Raw genomic sequence first — 22058 nt, forward strand, 5'->3', positions numbered from 1 at the left:
AACTTTGAGGTTTATGGTAAGTGAGTCTGATGTAATCCATTAAAATTCTTTAAAAAAAAATTACAGGAAAAAAATCTGTGAATTTAACCTGGTAGAGAAACTTAAATTGCCAGGAAAAGTTTACAGAAGAAATGTTAGGTCTTGTCAGTGTAATTCTTAGATTGTTAAGGCCAGTCAAATTTGAAAAATAAGGAACATAAATCATCACATGTGCTTAATAGCTAGTCTGTTCCAAATAATTTATATAAAAATTATTTATTCAAAATCAAAAAGGAAAAGCTAAGTAAATACTACATATACTTATTAACTGATCATTTTTCATGAACAACAGCTCTTGTTCTTCAGAGATGACTCTACAGGGGGTTAGTTACTCATGGATGTTGTGTTTGCCTGTGAGCAGAATGAAGTCTAATTTTCTATTTATCCTGTGCTAGGTAGTGATGAGCTTTTTATATATTGAAAACTATTACATATTTACATATTGTAGGGAACTAGACAAAAAGTCTTTTTTATTTGTATTTTACTTTCTGTAAAGTACAGTCATATATTATAAGAACACATTAAGGGTACCCACTCAAAGAGAATTTAGATAACTACCAGCCTGGAAAGTTTTTTGTAGAACAACGAAATCAAGCTGTGTTATTCCTTTGCGTGTTATTGCTAAAAAACATACCCTTAAAGACACATCTAAGAGTGTTGTTGATGTTTTATTTAAAGCTGGCATTGAATCTAATTTATTTCTTTTTATTGCTATATTAGCTCTGCAAATATCAGGTAAAAATGCTGTGGAAAGAATGCACATTGAATTTGAAAATATCACTTTTATTCAACTTTTTGTTTAAATAATCATACTTTTGATGCCAATATAAGAAGTCTGTAAAATTAGGATAAAGTATTTCAAATAAATTATTTTTATTTAGCAGTACAATTCCAATTGCCCCATTGTGTCCACATCTACCTCCCCCCCAAAGTACCATAAAGTCTACAGTTTTCAGGAGACCAAGCCAAATCTTCCTTCATCATCAGTGATGTGTAATTCAGCTGAATGATAGGCAGCTGTGTCCCAATCAGGAAAGAAGAGTCTTTTCTGTTTTTAAGCCAATATATAACCGCTGATGCTTGACAACACATTTAACGGCTGGTGTAGCAGACACAGGATGAAAAGTAATTTTAAGGAAAGGACAAGGAAAGGAGACAGACAGAACAGAAATTTCAGTTTGTGGCTGATATGGCAGTAATGTATTCTCATCCAAGTGAATAGAGAAAAACATCTTGTGAGTATAAGGAAGGGGATTTCACAACAGATAACTCTTCAGGACATGATACGAAGTATAAGATTAAAAGTGTATGGCTTACAACACTGATTTGTTAAGCAAAATTTTATAGCATTTTAAAAATTGCACAATAAAATGAAAAGATCACGCACAGGAGGAACAGCTTATTTGCATCATTAAAGAGAAGTAGCATAAGACACCAGATTGACTGGATTACAAAAGGATGTTCAACTCTCTGGAAGAAAAAATGATGATTTTGGTATATCATATAAGCTCGAATGAGACTTGGAGGGCACCTGTGAAAATTTTAACACAAAAAGTTTATTGAAGGCTCAAGTTTAATTTTCATGTAAATTGTAATTTAGTAGCCCTATGTTTTAAATACAGAACTTTTTATTCACAAACATAATTACTGTAGATAAATATTAGTTGAAGAAATTGACTTGTTATTAGGGAATGGATACAGAAATATGTCTGGTTTTTGGTTTTGTTTTTGTCCCTCTCCCCTTCCAAATTCACAGGGTAACTACATGTAATAGAAAGTACACAGCTTTCTATGCTTCCAATGCTTCCATATAGAAAAATAAGATTTACAAAATAATCAGGCAAAGTTCTAAAAAACTAAAAATAAGTAAGCTCTTTTATAGTGATGCTGATTGAATTCGCAGTAGCTAACATACGGAAGATGCTGGTTTGCCCTAAACATTCATGACAGGTGCTTGACCCTAACTAGCAAGGGTGAAAACCTACTGACCAAGGGAGAGACTAAAAGAGAAGATAGTGGAATTTAGATATTTAAGTAGATGCATTCTTATATTCAGAAGATTTGTGCTCACTCCTTTTTAGTGGTGATTTCTGTCTGAAATACTGACTAAAATTTGTTCTGTTTGTGTTATGAGATCTGACAAGATCATGACCTGGTGGTTGCATAAAGCAGGCTAAGGATTTTTGTCATTGAAGCCCCGGAGTGAGATGATAAGAGATACAGGCCTAAAGTCAAACTGAGTTTATCTCATAACACATGAAAGTACAGTGCTCAGGCCCTAAGAAGAGACTTCAAAAGCATTAAAAATGTCAATGTAAGTTTAGAAAAGTGGGTGTATAGGTAAGCGTGAGTTTATACTTGTGTTTGCAATAGTATTCTCTGTTTTGAGTTGTTCATAGAGTTCTAAGAACATCACGTTCTGGACTGAGACGTCTTATGTGGAGAAAAAGACATCATCTCAAAACAATGTCATCAACTTGGAACCTTTTTGTATTAGAATAAACATTTTCTGGGGTAGGGAGAAAAAGAAGTGTGTCTATTTTTTTCTGCCTCTTTTTTAAATGTCTGCAGAAAACAGAAACAGACAGATATAATCTTGTTCTGTGAGTTGGGAATGAGCCATCTCTGTTTCAGCATGAGTGTATTGAGATTACCTCTGTTGCCTGTGATGTTTCAGCCTTGTTTTCCCAGCATCTACTATCTGGTAAAGTAAAACTCTTTAAAAAAAACCTAACAAAACCCAGCAAAAGATATCCCCCAAACCCCCAACTTCTGCTCTATACCTTAGCAAATGAAGTTCTTATTTTCAGCCATGCAAATTCTTCTTCAGGTTTGAAACAGAAACACCGAGATACAGCTAAAGGAAAGGTCAAGAGCAATTGTTGTGAATTTAATCTTCTTATGTTCATTTTTTTTCATGCAGCTAAAGCTTTAGTAGATTTTTATAACTTTGGAAGTGACTTCTGAGTATTCCTGAGGGTAAGAACTAGGTTTTGTCTTGTGGGTTGCCTTGGCAAGAGAAGAAATTCAGAGTAAAATTAGTCTATAATCACTTGAGAATGAAGATACTTGAAATAAATTGGCTTTAGGCTAGCCCATTCAAATACATTATATGGATAAATACCTGAGGTGGGATCATCTATAAAGTCACTATTTGGTATCAGGTTTATGGCTAAGTAGGGACAAAGCCCTAGGTTTTATGTTTTTAAAAATGCAAGTGGGCAGCAAAACAACCATTCAGCTATGTTTTTACTGAGTAAAAGTTGACAGAACATCAAAGTTTATACAACTTCAAGGCTTAATACTAAACAATACTTGCAGGAATGTTTGTTTGGTAAAGAGTTCATCTGCAAAAATAAACGGAAAGATGCTCCTTCAGCAGAGAATTGCCAGGTTCTTTCCATGTGTTAAGAGAAGTGTTTCAATTAAAGTAATTGACATTTTTTAGGGAAATGTCTGTTAAAGGTGTTATGCAAATAATATTATGATCTAAAGTATCTAAATATATGTAATATAATTTAAAAATGCATACAAGATATTTCCCTCCCAAACACGATATCTGTTTTCCGGAAAAGTAATCTGTGGGGTGTGTTGTTTATTTAGGGTCTCCAGAAAAATTACTTGATTTTCCATAATTGAGGAACATTTAAAGAGAAATGAATCTAAACATTCAAATGCATAAAAAGTACAAAAACTAAGAGTTCCTTACAAAAAAAAGGTGGTTTGTTTTTTTTTTTTTATTTTTCAAAATACTTGAAGTCAAAACTAAAAAGAAAGCAACTTGACCTGAAAGCTTTGCTTTTGAGACATGTCAGGAATTGAAGTATCTTTAAGCAATTTGTGTGAACAGAATCAATGAATTTATATATAAAAGCAAGAAAAGAAAAGGCAAGTAGATTATAACTTCTACATTACAGTAATTATGAAGTACAGAAAAGTGATTCAGGAAAGCTAAGAGTACAGAGGAAAAATCTGTGATCAAAGACAACAAAGCAGTCTGTAAGTCTGTATGGAAAAATATCTTGGTAGCAGTATAGACGTATTAATTGCTGGAAGGCATAACATTGTAATGACAAGTAAGAAAACAGTTCCACAAAACTTATGGTTGTGCATCAGGAAAAAAGTGAAAGTACTGCTAGCACGCTGGAGATACACTTGCAGTTGATCAGTTTGTTAGAGACAGAATATGATACTTAAAATATCTGTCCTAGGGAGAAAAAGTGGTTAAGGACTTTTCACACCAAAAGCAAGCCTTTTCACTTCAGGCTTTATCTCTCTTCATGGTGAGAACTAGCCATTTCTTCCTGTTCTTTCGTTTCTGTATTTTAATCCCATCTTCTAATATTCCCCCTTCTGCAGCTTAGTTTCCTTAGAAGCCTTTGGAAAGGGATCTTAGAAATAGATTTTTGGAAAACCAGGGTACTATGTGAACCACATATCCCTTGTTCACGCAGCTGCTGACTTTGTCAAAGAATTCAAATAGTTTTGCACATTGTAGCTTTTCTCCTTTATTGTGATTCTTAACAATTTTCTTTGGAATATATAAACAAACTCACATCTGTAATTTCTCACCTTATCCCAGAGACCTGTCTAAAAATTGGCAGCACATTCTTTGCCTTTTTATTTCTTTGTACCTGAAGTTGACTTAAGCAATGGGTCACATGCCGATTTGCACCACCGCACTTTCATACGTGAGTTCCTTTCGAATTGTTGGGCAGAGACTCTCTTGCCCAGGTAATTTGCTACTTTCCTCTTTATCAGTCTGCTCCAAAACCTTTTCTGCCAAAATCTTAATTTGGGAGAGTCCCTCTGACCATTCCTCTCAAAACAAGCTCTAGGGTGGATGTAGGAAGCCCCTGAACTCCGCTATAGCAAACACTACTGCAAAGAATTAATTTAGATTTTCTGCTGCTGCCTTATCTTACTTGGGCATTCCTTTTCCACCCTGATCATCTATCAGCCCTTCTGAGTTTGGCAGATGTGTTTCAAAAGATTTTACTACTTCTTTTTTAAAGTCTTTAGCAAGTTGTCGCTCAAGGTTTTTTTTTGTATGGTTGTTCTTGGAGGTTTGGGGACAGGGAGGCATCCTGTTTAAATAACAGTTTATGCTCTTTTCTATTTTCCTTAATTGTACAGAACATTCATTCATGAATGTGTTGTTTTACTTTAATAAATCCCTTTGTCCTGCTGTTTAATCACATATCCTGTGTAAATAGAACTTTACTGTTGACATTTCCTGTGTTGTTTCCTACCTGAATTTTATAGACTTCCATTGTACCCTTACTTACAATTTGGCTGCATTCCTGAAGGATGTGATGTCCCAAGCTATGGGCACCCACTTTCTTTTGGCCTTTAATTGAGAACTTCTATTTCAGGTTCCAGGTGATGTGTTCTATTTTGATGTAAGGGCATCCTCCCTTCTTGCAGAAGCCATCTCTCTTCTGTATACTATTTCTTTCACTTTTTAAAATTGATTAAACTCAGGGTCATGTGCATGCCAGAATCCTTTAATGGACATTAAGAAGATGTCTTTACCTCAGTGATGTGAATTTTTATAGATCTTAAGATACTGAGGCTATTCCAGAGACTGGAAGACTGTATATTCTGCTGGTATTAAAAAACCAGTAAATAGTAAGCATATCAAATTAGCCTGAGCAAAAGAATGGGTAAGTTAATACAGGATCTGTTCAGTGAAGATTTTTGAAAAGTAATATAATTAAAGCCTGTCAGACACAGTTTTATTGGAAGTAGGGTTTAGGTATAAAGTCATATATGCGGAATGAGGAACTGCAACAAGTAAGCAGTGGCTCTGAGAAGAGCTGGGGTCACAGCAGAAAACAGTAGGAGCTCCCAAGCTTAATGCTGTGGTAAAACAGAACTGCTAATGTAGCTCTCTAGTGTATAATTCAGGGAAGCATGAGTGGGAGGATTAAGGTTATTTTAATCTCATACCATATACTGAGAAGCAGGAATACTGCAAGCAGTTCTTCTGTATGCATTTTTAAAAGGTGCTGAACAACCGTTTATACTTGCAAAAAAATTACCACATGAAATATTTGTGTTGTGGAGATCAGGCCTTATGATGAGAGATTTTGGGCTCAATCTCTTTCGCCTATCTGAACAAGATTGAAAAGGTAATTTTATTGACATTCATGACTATGTTCTAAATACAGGAAAATGCTAGATACTTAATGCTAGATCTCTTAAATCTATCAGAGAAAATCATTATAAGATCTTTTGGCTGGACGTTGAAGCAAATCTAATGGAAATCAGACAGTAGACTCATATTTAGTTGTCTTCCAATGCCAGTGATTAGACACCAGGCTAGTGGATATCTTCAAATCAAGACTCAAAGTGTGTCTGGAAGATATGCTTTAGCAAAACACAGATTGCTTGACTGAAGTTGCACAACAACAACTGTAACTGAACAGAATTTAAGTTAAGTTCTGTGATATACCGAAGGTCATATTAGATGAAGTAATTTTGATTTAATTTTGCTTGATATAATATAAAATTATAAAAATTCTGTCAGTCTGATATGGACTGCCTTCAGTTCAAAGATCTGCTTGCCTATGCTTCCCATGGTTACTGGTAGCAAACACTTCCCTGTTTCTGGCCTTAATTGTAACATTCATGCAAATTCCAGTTATTTAAGGGTTTCATAATCATCAGCATCAGCAGAATTTAAAATCTATCCTTATAATTTCACGAGCATACACATGTGTGGGATAAATAGTCTTCTGTGGCTTCACAAATGATCTCCAAAATTCAAAGGGAGTCTCTGATGCATTTCAGCTTTTGTACATATCATTGGAATTTCCCATCTTTCCTTTTTGGACTAGATAATACAAAATACTGAAGGGAATAAAATCTTCTTTTTCTCACTCTCACTGATTTCTCACCAGTTTATCGTGTAATTAAATGTGGGCTTACAAGAGTTTATTGCACGTTTTTTCTGGCCAAACTTTTACTAGTCATTGATAACAGAGCTTGGGATAAGATAAATAATTAATCTGATCTAACAGGATAATACTGATGTGTGAATGTTTTGATGCATATATTTACCATCTTTGAGCATTCTCGGTCTGTTTAATGCCAACTTTTTTGTTATCACAATAACTCAGGACATCCTGTCTCAAAACCTGATGAAAAATACGTTGCAGTATAAATCAACGTATGTTCAAACATGTATTTGAGGATGGATTCTGTGTAACTGAAAATTCTGATCTGTTTAATGAATAACTTGTAGTTTTGAATCTATGGTGGATAAGCTTTTAATAAAAAATGAATTCAGAATATTTTTAACATTGTCTTTGTTGAAGAAAAACAGTTATGAATCAATGATATTTAAAATTCAGAAACAATGTGATAGTCTAGGAAACTAATTTGCCAAAGTGCTATTTCCATTCAATCTGTGTATATATTGGTTTTATTACTATTTTGAATCCAGACAAGAAGGGATTAGATAATGCAGTTGGTTGACAGCAATTAAATCAGTTCATGATTTGCTTTGTCTCAATATGAACAATGACTGGCATTTCTGCTAAAAGTCCAAATTTCTCATTGATTTGAATGCTGCTAGGATTGATCACCTCATGTGATGATTTGTAAGGCATTTTGTTCTTTTTAACATAGGGGGAAGTTCTTCAAATTGCAAAGTGTGGTTCTCCTTAAAGATTAACAGCATACCTGCAGCACCGGAGAGAAAGATAGATGTGAAATGCAGAGCTCTGGTAAGATTACTCTAAATGTTTAATTTTGTTCTACTGCATTAGAAGAAAAACATAATTTTTATTGTTGATCTGGCTGCTATCTCAGAGGATTGATCAATTTTATTAAGTGACCACACACAATCACTTTTTGAATAATAAAACTCAATACTTACTAAGACCTCATTTAAGCTTAGTGATATGAACTAAAATGAATGCTTGAAAAAAAGTGTCTTCATCCTATTTGAATAATTACATTTTTACTCTGCTGACATCTGCTTCTAATTTTGGATCTCAGATAAGGTTGAATTCTATAAAAACTTCAAGCAGTTTCTGTACGGTCCACGACAGAATAAGTCTCTTTTGGTACCCTCCTTCCTTATGCATGCCAAATTTTTATTGTCATTTAGATTTCATTAATCATTGGAATGTATTTAATCATATTTGTATTACTAGATAAATACATACTTTCACTATCAAAAATTAATTAAATGGTGTTAGTAATTTTAGAAGAACGATTACATCATATTAAGTAAGTTGTATGTTTTAAATCACTTTGGTATGTAAACATAAAATAACTGTTTAGTATGTTTGCTTAATTGATATTGTTTGTATTCTCCAAAGATTTGTAACTGTATTTATCTTTGAGTTATACTTTGTAAGGTTTTTATTTTCAGAGCTAATATTTTTCTTATCTTCTGTAAATGGATATTTGTTTTATCATCTAGACGTCCTGCTTTCTCCATGAATCATAAGCAGCTAAGAAATATTGACTTTAATAATGGATGCTGGTAACGGGTTCTATGAATAGAAATGACTGGTACGGTATTTTGCTGCAGGAACATTTTTGCAAATAAAAATACGTAATACAAGTACTAGGGGACTAACTCTTCCAGTAACAGATGCTGGGAAGGGAGTCTCCTCAGTTGATTTTACATATCAGCATGTGTTTATGTGGAGGAAAAAATCCAAACCAGTAAGCATTTCTCAAAATATTTCATAGAATCATAGAATCATAGAATGGTTTGGGTTGGAAGGGACCTTTAAAGGACATCTAGTCCAACCCCCCTGCTGTGGGCAGGGACATCTTCAACTAGATCAGGTTTCTCAGAGCCCTGTCCAACCTGATGTTGAACGTTTCCAGGGATGAGGCATCTACCACCTCTCTGGGCAACCTGTGCCAGTGTTTCACCACCCTCACTGTAAAAAATTTCTTCCTTATATCTGGTCTGAATCTACACTCTTTTAGTTTAAAACCATTCCCCCTTGTCCTGTCGCAACAGGCTCTGCTAAAAAGTTTGTCCCCATCTTTCTCATAAGCCCCCTTTAAGTACTGAAAGGCTGCAATAAGGTCTCCCCGAAGTCTTCTCTTCTCCAGGCTGAACAACCCCATCTCTCTCAGCCTTTCCCCATAGGAGAGGCGTTCCATCCCCCTGATCATTTTTGTGGCCCTCCTCTGGACCTGCTCCAACAGGTCCACGTCTGTCTTGTGCTGGGAACTCCAGAGCTGGACACAGTACTCCAGGTGGGGTCTCACCAGAGCGGAGTAGAGGGGCAGAATCACCTCCCTCCTGCTGGCCACGCTGCTTTTGATGCAGCCCAGAATATGGTTGGCCTTCTGGGCTGCGAGCGCACATTGCTGGCTCATGTCCAGCTTTTCATCCACCAGTACCCCCAAACATGATTTAAAACATCATTGTTCATATATCACTTCTGGTTTGCTCTTCTTTCCTCGAAGTGTAGCATCCTGTTATAACAGTAGTTATAGCTGTATCTTATAGTCAAATGCAATACAAATTTATTCTCAGCATGTCAAAAATACTTTTCCTGTTTTACACAACTGATCAGATTTCTGAAACGTCAGAAGAGGTAAATTTGGCAGGACAGAGTTTTGAAATGAGCAAGGTGTATATTAACATCTTGCTTTTCTTAATGGTAGACATGTGGCCGCAGTGACTACCAGCCTACAGGCAGCGAGGGAGTCCCCAGGGAGGTGAGGGCTAGAAGGCATCCCAGGAACAGTGGACAGTATGGGATCATCCTGACATATGTCACCTGGGATCCACAAGCGCTCTAGACATTAACAAGACTTCGATTAATATATTTGCTTGCAGATTCCAGTTTCATGTTTGAGGTTTGGAAATGCTTTAGGCTAACTCAGTCTTTTGTACTTAATAAATGAGTGTCTGTTTGAAATGTAATGCCTGTGACAGGATGATAGTTCATACCATATGAAAAGGAGTGGCAAGATGTGAGTGTCAGGGTTCAAACTGAGTTTGTAACTGTAGATATTCTGACCCTTATGGACGTCCTGAGGCAGTGGCCATCAGCTGATGTTGCAAAAGGAATCCTCTGTCAAAGAGTGCAGAGAATTTTGAAGAAACAAGTAGGTCTACCTCGCAGCACCATGCAACTGACTGTAGCTCAGGTCTTGGAGACAGGACAGAGTTGGTCTCTTCTGCTTTCAGTGCACAAAATCAGCTGAAAGGAAATACCACAGTTCCGTCTGTACTGCCCCCCTGCCCGAACTTATACGACTCTCACAAGGCATTGTGTCACCGTCCTCTTTTAATTTGCTCAAGATTTCTGTGCTAAGTAGTATTGCAAGTGTTTTCATCTGTCTTATGATACGTAATTCTGACTAGATTCATGATATTGCAACAACACAGGATTTTCCAATTACATTTATCTTTGGTTTGCACTGTTAATTCTGTGTCTTACCGTCCTTAAAGTGTAAAATTTCATTCTCAAGAGGTATCTGCGGGTATGAAAAGATATCTGAAACACTTAGAGATAATTTGGTTTGACTCGTGTTTTTAATAAAATATAATAAATTTACATTTTTACATTGATAAGACCAATCTCACTACATATCACTTTTGGATGTGTTCTTTCTCTCTCAACCTAAAATTCAAAAGTGGAGGTTGAATAGTTAAATGGATCAAAACCAATTTTATGCTGCTCAAGTTTTGTTAAAACTCTTTTGGCTTGTTATGGCTGAAAGCATTTAAGCTTGTGTTTTGCTAATAAACCAGATTATGATTAGGCTATTTAATGGAAATAAAAATATTGAATAAACATGCCATATTGAAAAAGTCATTATTTTCAAGCTTTAATCTAATTTCAATTAGTTTAATCACTGTATATCAGTAAAAGTAATATCCTTGTTTGAATAGAATGCTTGAAAAGGGTTCTTTGGCTGGATGAAAATGTCATTTTTCAGTAGGCAGAAATTTGCCATCTCTTCAAGAGAAACCTACTTTTGTTTTCCTCTCTCCAATAACAGCCAAAAAAATAGGGAAAATATGAATATGGAGAATTATACTCTTTTTGGCCTTTCTCAACTTTATATATATATATATAAAATATATATACACACACAAAAGCATATATATATTAAATTATATTAAAATGTACAAAGGCAATGAACTGTTGTATCCTTAGCACAAAGGATACATTTTCTGGATCAAGTAGAATGTTTACTAAATCCATTTAGAAATAGCCTAGCTGATAGATAAAAAATAAAAGTTGATGATTCCTTATAATGCATCTTTTCATCTGTTATCCATGCTTGCTGGCAGCAGAATCCCTGTAAATTAGGATAAGAAGTTAACTTTTAGACTGGTTCATCCAGCTGTAAATAGTAAGTTTGGCTTCCATCTTGTCCCAGATGTAGCTCCATTAAAATGAGAACTTCAGTCTAAACAGAAGTTTAGATTCAAATCCTATTGTAGTCCTTACTCTTCGGTAGATAGTATGGGTTTCTGGGAAATGGATGAATAAACATTTCAGTAAAGACCTCAGACTTTGACCCATAAATTGAAGGAAGTGGCTTTTTAATTTTGAAAGATAATATTTTTTTTCCTAGTTTTTTTAACATAGAAACCAAATAATTCCTCTAATTTGAAACACATCTGTCTCTAAATTGAATTAGGGTCAATTTTTTTGTTGTCCATGTGGCCACTAGAATGTTCTCCACAGATTGCATGGTATGATACAATGCTTTAAAAGACAATACAATGTTTGAATAACAACAATATTTTCATCTCTTTTTCTTTTTATATGTGTGTCTTCCTTTTTTCTACCAAGAATCCTTTTTTCTACCAAGAAAATAATAGTAAAAAAGAAGAAATTGCCTCAAATTTGGCCCTTAATGGTGCTAATACTGTTTTATATTGTTACATTCAGACTTTTTGGGACAGTGAACCACTTCCACTTCTCAGCTTTTCTCCCAGATCATCAGGACTCAAGGTATCTCCTGTGTTTGATAAATGCATGGTGCCACTATTTTGCAAATAGCAGAATCAAATATTGATTTTACGTTTCATCGTGGTAATTCCACATGCCTGTATTTCCAAGCAAGAGCTGGGTCACAGTCTGTTTCTTCAATTTTCAGTTGATCTTCTTTAAGAAGCTTTTGTCCCCAGGGGTTTTTTTAGGGGGAAGGTTGGGGGTGTTTACATTTGTGTTTTTTTTTTTCCCAACCTAGACAGTTTGGTACATGATTTCAGATTACATTTAAAATCAGTTTAAAATGAATGGGGATAATATGAAGCAGAATAGTCACATATAAACCACGCTTTTACTTTCTGGTGAGGCAGGTACATCACTTGGAAGTCTAGCAAACAGATGACAAGTAGTGTTCTAAGTTCAGACCCTCATATAATTTCTGAATAACACTCAATAGTCACAGCCTCAATATTTGTGTTTTAGGCCATAAAAGGGTAAGTGTTCAGTTGTCCTTCCTCTAAAATTTTTGCTGGGCTCTCTGAAACTCACTGGACTCTCTGAAACTCTGAACTTACTGGACTTTCTAGGCACAACCTTGGTCTGAACCTATGATATGAACGCTGGACTTGTCTCCAGGGGTGTTTGGAAATGTCAAGGGAAAAAGCAAGAGTATGTACACATAGTATGGTACTTTCACAGCTTTTAAGGGTTTTCTGTTCAGGGTTTTTGCTGAGCTGACAGGTCTGTCCTTAAACTTGTGTATACATTTACTATCCACAACCTCCTTTGCCTTTGAAGTGTTTACTGACCGTGGTGTAAGAACCATTACCTTTATTTTTAGCTGTGTTCTTTATTTTAATTTGTGCCCCCTAGTTCTTAAGGGCACACTTACAGGGGTCAGTGGACAGTTAAACCCTATCCAGTATCTCCATGCTACTCATGATTCTGTAGACTTCTATATATTAATTCTGAATTATCTCTCTTCCAAGATGAAGAGTATGATAAGGTAGTCATCTTAATTTATGTTTTCCGCTTGGACATTCATATTTTACTATTGTAGTATTTCTCTAAAAGTATTTCTTTCAAAAAAAAAAAAAAAGATCAAACATGTATGGAAAGGAAATAAATAATTTGGTTTTTAGCGGTGATTGTCCTCTAACTGCTTCACTAGGCGCACTTTGAAGTGTGGCTATCAAAACTAAGTTTTCAAAACTTAGCTCTACCAGTTAGCCTTTTCGGTTTCTTATCAGTTGATATAAGGCAAAGCAATGATGAGATAATTGAGTAATATCTTAAGATTTGAAATTTTACTACTTTAAAAAATCCAATGCAACGTAAAAAAATTAGGTTTCCATTGATGACATTTAAAAATATTAGGTGAAAAGTAACGAGAGTTGCTAAATCCCATTGACCTTTTAAAGTGATTTATAGCATAGCAGCTCCTTATATCAAAAGTCAATCTATGACAAACTTCCTTGATGCCAATACTTGACCATACCAACCATTTAAATGAAATCTTAGAAATGGTGTTAGGAAGACCTCATTATTTTTCTCACTCTCAAGAATCAAGCAAGCTGTCTTACTTATAACCTACAATTGCTGTTAGGAAGTATTGCAGCGAATATTTAATTGTGAAGCTCTGATTGTAAAACACTTAAATAAAAGAGAAGATTTTTCTTTTTTTCTTTTTGTAGAAGAAGAATTTAATTTGTCAAATCAGAGTATAGCTTTTACTTTGAAGAAAGGAGCATAACTCTGATGTGAGGTTCCCTCAGTTCCTCATTTTTTCCTGCCCAGTGTGTGCATGGCAAACATTCATAGAGTTAAAAATAGTGTTGATCTTCTCAACATGCAGGAAACTGTAAGAAGTAATACACATATTTCCCAGCATGCAAATGAAGATTCTAATAGCCAAGACCTAAGTGTAGCTCCCAGTGCGAGGGCTGGGAAGCCTAGTAGGGTGAAGTAAAGTGTGAGAAGGCTTTAGTTTTTATAGGTAGATCCCCCTCCTATTCCCAACTTTATTCCAACTATTGAAAGGAGGACAGTGAGACTAAGCAGTGAGTGAGATCCTGGACTCATAGGAGGGTCTGGTTTAGCTAAGTTTCATTTTGTGGAATAATGGTACTTTAATTTTCCTATACAGAGTCTCCATCTTTTGTGTGTTCAGATCACTTTTACTATGAGTTCTAAATAACTAGGGGTTCATCTCTGATTTCTTAAAACTAATTAATTATTATAAACATGTATGCAACTGTAGAAAAGAATGATACATAGATCTTTATACATTGTACATGATAGTGGTAATAGTTTCACATATAGAACTGTGAAGAGGCTTGGAATTAGACCCTGAATCTTCAAGAAGCTAGAATTTTTCGATGGACTATGTAGTTTAAATACAGCTTGCATTTTCTTTGAGTGATTCGTTTTGTGTATATATATATCATACACTTGAGAATGTCCACAGAATAGCTCAAAAATCTTGAGAAGAGAAACTAGCTCTCTAATCAAGAGTGTGTCTATATTGTTATATTCTGATAAAATAGATGGATTATCAAGATTCCTGATATATTTCTAGTAAGTGTTCTTTAAGAAATACATTATAACCAGTTAAGTATATTTTGGAGCATTAAATGAAAATAACTTACCTTCCTGCTTTTACATTGAGTGCTTGTGATAAATCTCATTGTACTGTCAACCATGTACGGTTCGTGTCTTCTGACAACAGTGGTAATTTTTTATTTTGCCTGAATACCTAATGTTTTGACCACAACTATATATTGCATCTCTGAGAGAAACAAGACAATATACTCATTCAGTGAACACATCAACTGGATTATAAGGAGTAGCAATGATTCATGTTGTAAACCACATAGCTTGCTGATCTGGATATTTTTCCTAATTCAGGCCCTGAACACTCTGAAATCCACTCATCACCATTCCAGGGTTGAGAATAACCTTACTGAAATGGAGGGGGATTAGCCAAGTGCAGGTTTATTTTCTAAGCCCCATGTGTATTAATAGAAATTAGCTCAATTGGTGAAGCCTGGAAAGGTTGTAAGGATGCATTCCAGCTGTGAAGAATTCCTGCCCACCTTAATTGTTAAAGCTTGGTAAACAAGGGAACCCTTATGAGTGCTTAGACGATAAGCCTATTTTTCAGAGGAAGGATATTATCAAGTTTTAATACTGAAATAACCCAGTCAATCCTAACACTGCTTATAAAAAACACCTCCAACCTTACCTTACAGCTTCATCAGTCACTGCCCTGCTTCAAATTCTATTTTTTGCCAGCTGTCATAATGAAAGCAATCAATCTAAATTCTAAGTACGTATGTCTTTTGTTGGTGTCCTTTGCCTTTCAGTCCAGCCTGAGAACCAGTTCCGGCAGTTGACACTGCTGGCCTATAGAGAACATTTCCCCACAGTCATGAAAAACTCCATCAATTGTGTGACTTGTATAAACATTTCCATAGCACTGTGCTGGAAATAATTCCAGTAAAGAAATTTTGGATCTGTGAGGCCTCATTACCTATTCTATTGTTTTGAAAAATCCTTCTAAGTTCTATTTTGTTCTGCGTGATGTAAGGGAGATTGATGTTGGAGACTTGTCAGCTTTGGCCTCCCCCTCCCCAATGCAAATTTCAGGTTGCATTTCACCCTGACAAAGATCATCAACTCTATTAAAAGAGATCAGCTAAAAACTAGTTCAGGGAAAAAGGGAGAAAATATGTTCTGTGATCATTGTCTGCCCAGGAATTTCTTCCTTTTTCTTTTATAGAAGCATTAATGTATTTTATTTCATTTTGTCTTGTCCAGACCAGCCTGTGGCAGTCTAATGAATCTCAAAGGCAAAGAAAACAAATCTGCAACAGTAGAGATGGTACAGGATGCAGAAGTGTAGTTTCAAATGTATATTTTACTTTAAAAATAATTCTGAAGTATATTTCAATAGTTCCGTGGGTTTTACTCTTAGTGACTTCTGGATAGCACAGGCTAAATCAGACTGTTGTTCATCAGTAGCTGACAGCCTGTCCAATTCATTATGAATTCTAAAAATCAAGCTGTGTCTTTTTTCTCATATATGATTACAAGAAAGATGCCGTGATTTAGCATGTGGAACTATCACTTCTGTCGATCATGAGAATGCTGTTCACTTGTCAATAGCTAAGTTGTTCTACAACTCTAAGAGGAAGCGAGAAGCAGCACTCTCTTATTATCAGCTAGATTTGGAAATGCAAGTCAGAAAGCAGATAAGGAACAGTTCAGTTTGGAACTGGATTACCTTAGCACAATGTAGCCTACTGTATAAAGAGAGGGGGAGCCATTCTTTGGACACCCTTTTCCTTTCCCCAGATCCTACTCTCTTCTTTAGATGGTAGACTGAAAAGGAAGGGTGGATAGCAGCATGGGATTCCTTCTAGTCCTACTGCTGGCTCTACTCCTCAAACTCTTCTCACCCAGCTCCAGAAATGATTTTGCCTTCTAATGGATTTGTAAGCTGTAGATCAGAAGTAGCACCCATGGCAACTCAGTGATGTTTTTCTCCTCACAGGATATGTTGGCTCAAGGAATGGTTCCGCTCAAAAATCATGGCAGATCTTTAGCGCTTGGGAATCATGCTTTGGGGACTGTAGAGGTAGAAGCCATCTGTGGGAGATGTCAATCTGTTTTAAATCCATAACTGTTTTACAGAGAGCCACAACAATAAGAGATTGCACAAAAGACGTGTTAATTTTCTCTAAATCATGCCTCTTGCCTGGCACCTTTGCTTCTTTTGTTTAATTACTTGAATAGAACCCACAAAGAAAGATGCATCTGTGTTAGCCTTTCAGTTCACAGCAACAGCGTGGTTTTCAGGTGTCTCTCCTGATCATTCCCACTTTCATTTATATCACACAGCAGTCCTGGAGTGCATGAAATGTATCTCTTTTGGGTGTGACTTAACTGGAGAATATTTTCCAGGTGCCCATCTAATGTTCTTCAACCATTAATAGGTGTTTAAGTTCATGGGAGCAAAATAGGACATTCATGGGCGCTTGTACTCTGTGGATGCTGTGTCCTCACCACTAACTGTTTTGCTCTATGTGTGTATTCCTTTTGTGTCTCGCTACATGCTAATATAGATAGATCATAGCACCCAAATCTTTGTAACTTTTGTTGTCAAAAAAGACTGTGTCATGTTTATTCTAACAGGAGTTTGCATTTTGTGGGAACCGCATTATGTCAATAGACAAGTATAATGTAGAGACCTTGTTACAAATACAACCTGTGTTAAAGTAGATGTGTCAGTGTCTCCTTTATTATTTTTTTTCATTGTTTATTTAATTAAAAGTAAAAAGCATATAATTAAGAATATTGTGTAATTATGTAACTTGGCAGTTGAAGACAGTGACACTGTTTTCATAGCTGTGGTGCATTAATTTTTCATAAATCCTAAGCTAAACTGTAATCTGAATATTGTTATACATGGCTGATACTTGGATCATGTTCTCAGAAATTGAGTAACCTGAAGTTATGAATCATGCCCTACCACCTCTTTTTAGAATATGCTTTCATAACAATTGGTAGCATAAAAAGTAACATTCTGTAGAAGAACAATGGCAACATGGTTTGTGGAAGAAAAGCAAATTTGGGAAGGTGGTAGTTATTAATCACTCTAACTAAAAGCAGTTTGACTAATAATTCAGACTAGAACTAGTTCAATTCTAGTTGCAATTCAATTCAATTCTAGTTGCATAACCCATTAAAAAAAAAAAGAGGTTATCAAAAGGAGGGTAAATTATTAGAAATATTAGAATGTGAGTGAAATTTTTTGATAAATATATAGCAGTTACTAACTCCCTCCTCTCTTCCCTACAGATGCATGAATCAGTTCATTAGCAGGGAGCTAATATAGATCACAAAATGACAGTTGAGCTGTCACTAACTGCCATTGAACAAAAATGTAAGGTTAGATCTAAACCAAATACTTAAGTAATTAGAGGGGTGTTTAATCTATGCTAGATGAGTGGTCATATATATGAAAAAATAACTGTCAAGTGAAGAAAAAGAGTAGCCTTGTATAATTAAACTACTATGTCATTTAGTCCATAACTGCTGTGGCTAGCCCTGTGGCTTATGAATCAAAACAAGAAGGTTTTTTGCTCAACCATTAAACACAGCAAGTGTCTTTTTAAAAAATTTGCTCACTGATGGTATCTGGAGTACAGATTGTATAGCTCAGTGAATTAGGCATTAAAGTAACATTACTGAAAGGAAAACTTAATGTTTGAACTTTGTTCCCTGGATACACCTCTGTAATGATTGTCCTAATCAGTGGAACTTGTGCTGGATTTTTAGCTCAAGACAAAACATGGTTGTATATACACTCTCTAGGGTTGTTTGTTTTGTTTTGTTTTGTTCTTTTAAAAATAACAGTGAGAGGAACCTGAAAGAGAACAGTGAGAATTTCTCCAAAAAATGTAGTTATCTTAAGTATAAAATTTCAAACAGTGTTTGGAGGCTTTTACAAGTGATGAACTGTGAATTTTGCTGCAGATGTATGATCTCTAAACCTGTCCTGCCATTTTTCTGAGTTGCCAAGAAAATTGGGGGTAGTCCCACCGGTTTCCTCCTCAGTGATTAATGTGAATTAGTGAGTAGTGAGGACTCACTGCTTTCCTTGTGTAATATGAAGAAAAAGGAAGAAGGGATCTTTATTCTTCATTGCATTCCTATGAAGTTTGTCCATCTATATAATGGGAAGCTGTATCTTTTACTTAAGACTAATTTGGCAGGGGTACTGCTGCTCTCACAAAATGTAGCACTATCCATGCTTCTCCAAAATAGTATTGCTGTGTTCCTGTGATCAGAATACTATTTAAAAATGCTGGAGTGAAATTCAAATACTGTTTTATAGTTGTGCATCTCTAGAACATGGATTGAAGCAGCTAGTTGTTGTTCTTTTCTGCTGGATTTCTATGGATAGTATGCACAGCTTCTGAAACAGCAAATGATAATTAAATGGCATCATTACAATGAGCAAGAAGTTTATCCACACATACAAACATTCTCAAACAACATCTGAATCAGGAACTTGAGGTAAGTATATAAAACTAGTTGATTACGGATTTGATTTGAAAACAGATGCTGTGTTGAAGTTTGTAAAATGCCGTTAACTCAGGAATTACATGCTTTCAGTTATACAATTTTAGTTGACATTTTTACTTTAGGCTAAAACCCTACCTATTTTAGATGGTTTGGACTATTGAAAAAGGAATTAAAATCTTCCCTCTTCTATTTGAATCAGAATAAGGAGTGACTATGTAATTGTGACAATATGAACATATCTCTGGCACTTGCTTAATCATCACCCTCACTAGAAAGGAGGGACCAGTGTCTGTTGGAAGACTATTCTTCAGCCTTTTCAAAAAGAATTTCCTGCTTGTTTTCAATTCCTGGTATAAAGGTATATGAAAATCATTGCAACTGAAATCTTAGAAGACTAAAGAGAACGTAAAGTCTTGGTGAGCATAGAGACAACATTACTTTAATCTCCAGAACTATTTGTATAAAAGTAACCTAAAGATCATACAATTGGTTCCCTGCAGCAGATACTTCTATTGAACAAATTCCATCTAAAGTTATTTGAGAGAAATATGGAGTAAAAATTAATGTTATTCATTTCACACGGAAAGAGATAGTGAATGTGTACTCAGTAATTATTCATTTATATATTTCTCTGGGATTTAGAAAGCATACTTTACAAGGAATTTTAACAGTTCAAAGGAACCATCTGAGAAAGCAGGAAGCTTTCAAAAGCCAAATTACAATTTGTTTGTGAATATTCATTAATTAAATAACGCTTCCAGTTATCATGAGTTGTTTGTATATTTGCAGATATTTTTAGTTCTAAATGCAGAAAAAACAACCATATTTTTGAATTTTACCAGTTGATAATTATTAAGTATCTTCAGCCATTGACAACATTGTAAGAATTTACAATTTTAAAAAAATTATGTTTTGGTTACTGTATTTTACTTTGGTGTTTACTGTGGATTTCCCAATGGGGAACAGTAATACAGAGGCTGAATTTAGGCTGATAGATTCAAGTTCATTATCTCAGATTGTTTAGAAAAATGGACTGTAACAGCTACTTTACCTTGCAAATATTCGAATGGCTTTATTCAGGTTGCATATAGAGGTCAAGAAGTAAGCCGATTCTTAAGTTTTTATGTAAAACATCTAACAGGCTGGCAGTTATTGCTTTGAGCACACTTACTCTTTAGCAGTTGTCTATTTCATGGAGAAAATTCTAAGTGTATATTGCTGGTTCACTGAGTCAAGAGACTTTCTAATCCATTCATATATTTGAAAAATAGTATTGGCTGTCTTGAGAGGAAGTATCTAATATGTGAGCTCCAAGCAGGATCTGTACAGCAGGAGATAAGCCTGAGGGGAAGGTCTCTTTAGAACAGTGAATTATTAGTTTTTGCTTTAATAAAACCAAATGCCTGGAAGGGATTGAGTTTGGTTTCCACATAAGTGCGGAGACAATAGTTTTGTCTATTCTCTGCCAGACCTTTCTCTTTCTCTCTTTCTCTCAAGTCCCTGAGAGCCACATGAGTACTCAAAAGTTGGTAATGTAACTCTGAAACATATGCTGCCTGCCCCCACTTCCACGAGAGTTGTTCTTGCCGAGTTGAAACTTGTGCCACTGTTGCCATTTGAAATGGCTCCCAGATCCGTGCCGCTAATGCACTGCTTCTGCATCTTCAGTGGTGATTTTAAAAGATCACAGTCTTCACACTTAGCAAGATGTTTACATGCAGATCTAAGAATAGGCGGGATGTTTCCGTTACTGGTTCCAGCTCTTTCCAACCTTCAAACCTCCTCATTTTTGGGAGTCTCTAGAAAAATGAATGCAACAATTTGTTCTGCGTGATCCGTACACAGCAGATGGTGACTGTAGGATGAATATAAAAATTGAGAAACACTTCATTGATATTTACCCAAGTTTTAAAATTGAAATCTCAGGAGGATACGTTTTAGGATGAAGTAATGGCTCATGTCCAGATACATGGATATGCCAAAAAAAGTATATTTCGGGTAACTGTAATAACAGTCCTTTCCCTCACAAGATGATCCGCCAGGTACTCCTGAGTACACAGGAATATGGAGAGATCAGCTTTAAATGGGCTTTATATCCTTACTCATAAATCCATAGTTCTCTGGTAAACACTTTTTTCCACATCTTTCCCATACCACCCCATTCAGAGGGAGAGGCTGCTTTCTGGGTGACAGCAGTACTAGTCGGACTGCATAGAGAGACCCAGAGAAGTGCAAGGGTGGGCCTTGGTTCAGACTGCTCTAACTTTAGCTCCTTCAGAGGTTCTAGTAACAGATATCAGTCAATAATAATATATATTTTGATGATAATATTATTAATAAATATTGCTTGTGATGTAGTGAACTTGCATTACTTTTTTAGAGTAAATACTAAGGGACAGATTGCTAATACAGATGCCTCTAATATGTCACATATGGAAGATAAAATTAATAATGCAGCATTTGTTGTTGTATATGAGACAGTAACCTGTGAGCAAACTTCAAGGACTTAAAAGTTTGCTTGGAGCAACAATGGGGATGTTTTTAAAGTTTATCTGATTTTTTAAGTCATAGTAAGGCATAGAACTGGATAACTCTTATAGAGACTCTTCCTTCAGATTTATATATATTTCTGTTTTCAGAAAAACTATAAACATTTAAGAAGTTCTCTTTGCATTATGATACTGATACTCTCTGGCTCCTGAGACTGCAGAGTTATGCCAAAAATAAAAGTTGGATTTAAAAAACCAAATGTCTAGGTTTTGGGAGAAGAAGGTTGTTATTCGAGGCATTTTACCTGTCAATATGAACTTAATTGTAATTTTCTACTCTTGGCAAATTCAGGAGAAAAAGTTATTCTCAGTACAAACCCTGACAATTTCAGCTTTGTTCTAGAATTATCTCTACCTCTGTATGTTTTGTGCAACTGATAATGATGATATCAGTCTTTTAAATTGCCAAGAAACATGCTTCCTTAAAAATCTCTTCTTA

The 22058-nt window shown here is 35.4% G+C and overlaps 1 protein-coding gene across 1 annotated transcript in view; it reads left to right on the plus strand.

The window, feature by feature from the left end:
* Positions 1-22058, plus strand: part of CFAP47 (cilia and flagella associated protein 47) — a 363705-nt gene that overhangs the window by 234043 nt on the left and 107604 nt on the right. The window contains exon 51 of the mRNA XM_075174429.1: positions 7675-7772. Within this exon, the coding sequence (XP_075030530.1) occupies positions 7675-7772 (98 nt within the window). The remainder of the gene's footprint in view (positions 1-7674; positions 7773-22058) is intronic.

Source organism: Calonectris borealis, chromosome 1 (genome assembly GCF_964195595.1).
Source record: "Calonectris borealis chromosome 1, bCalBor7.hap1.2, whole genome shotgun sequence".
Lineage (NCBI taxonomy): Eukaryota > Metazoa > Chordata > Aves > Procellariiformes > Procellariidae > Calonectris > Calonectris borealis.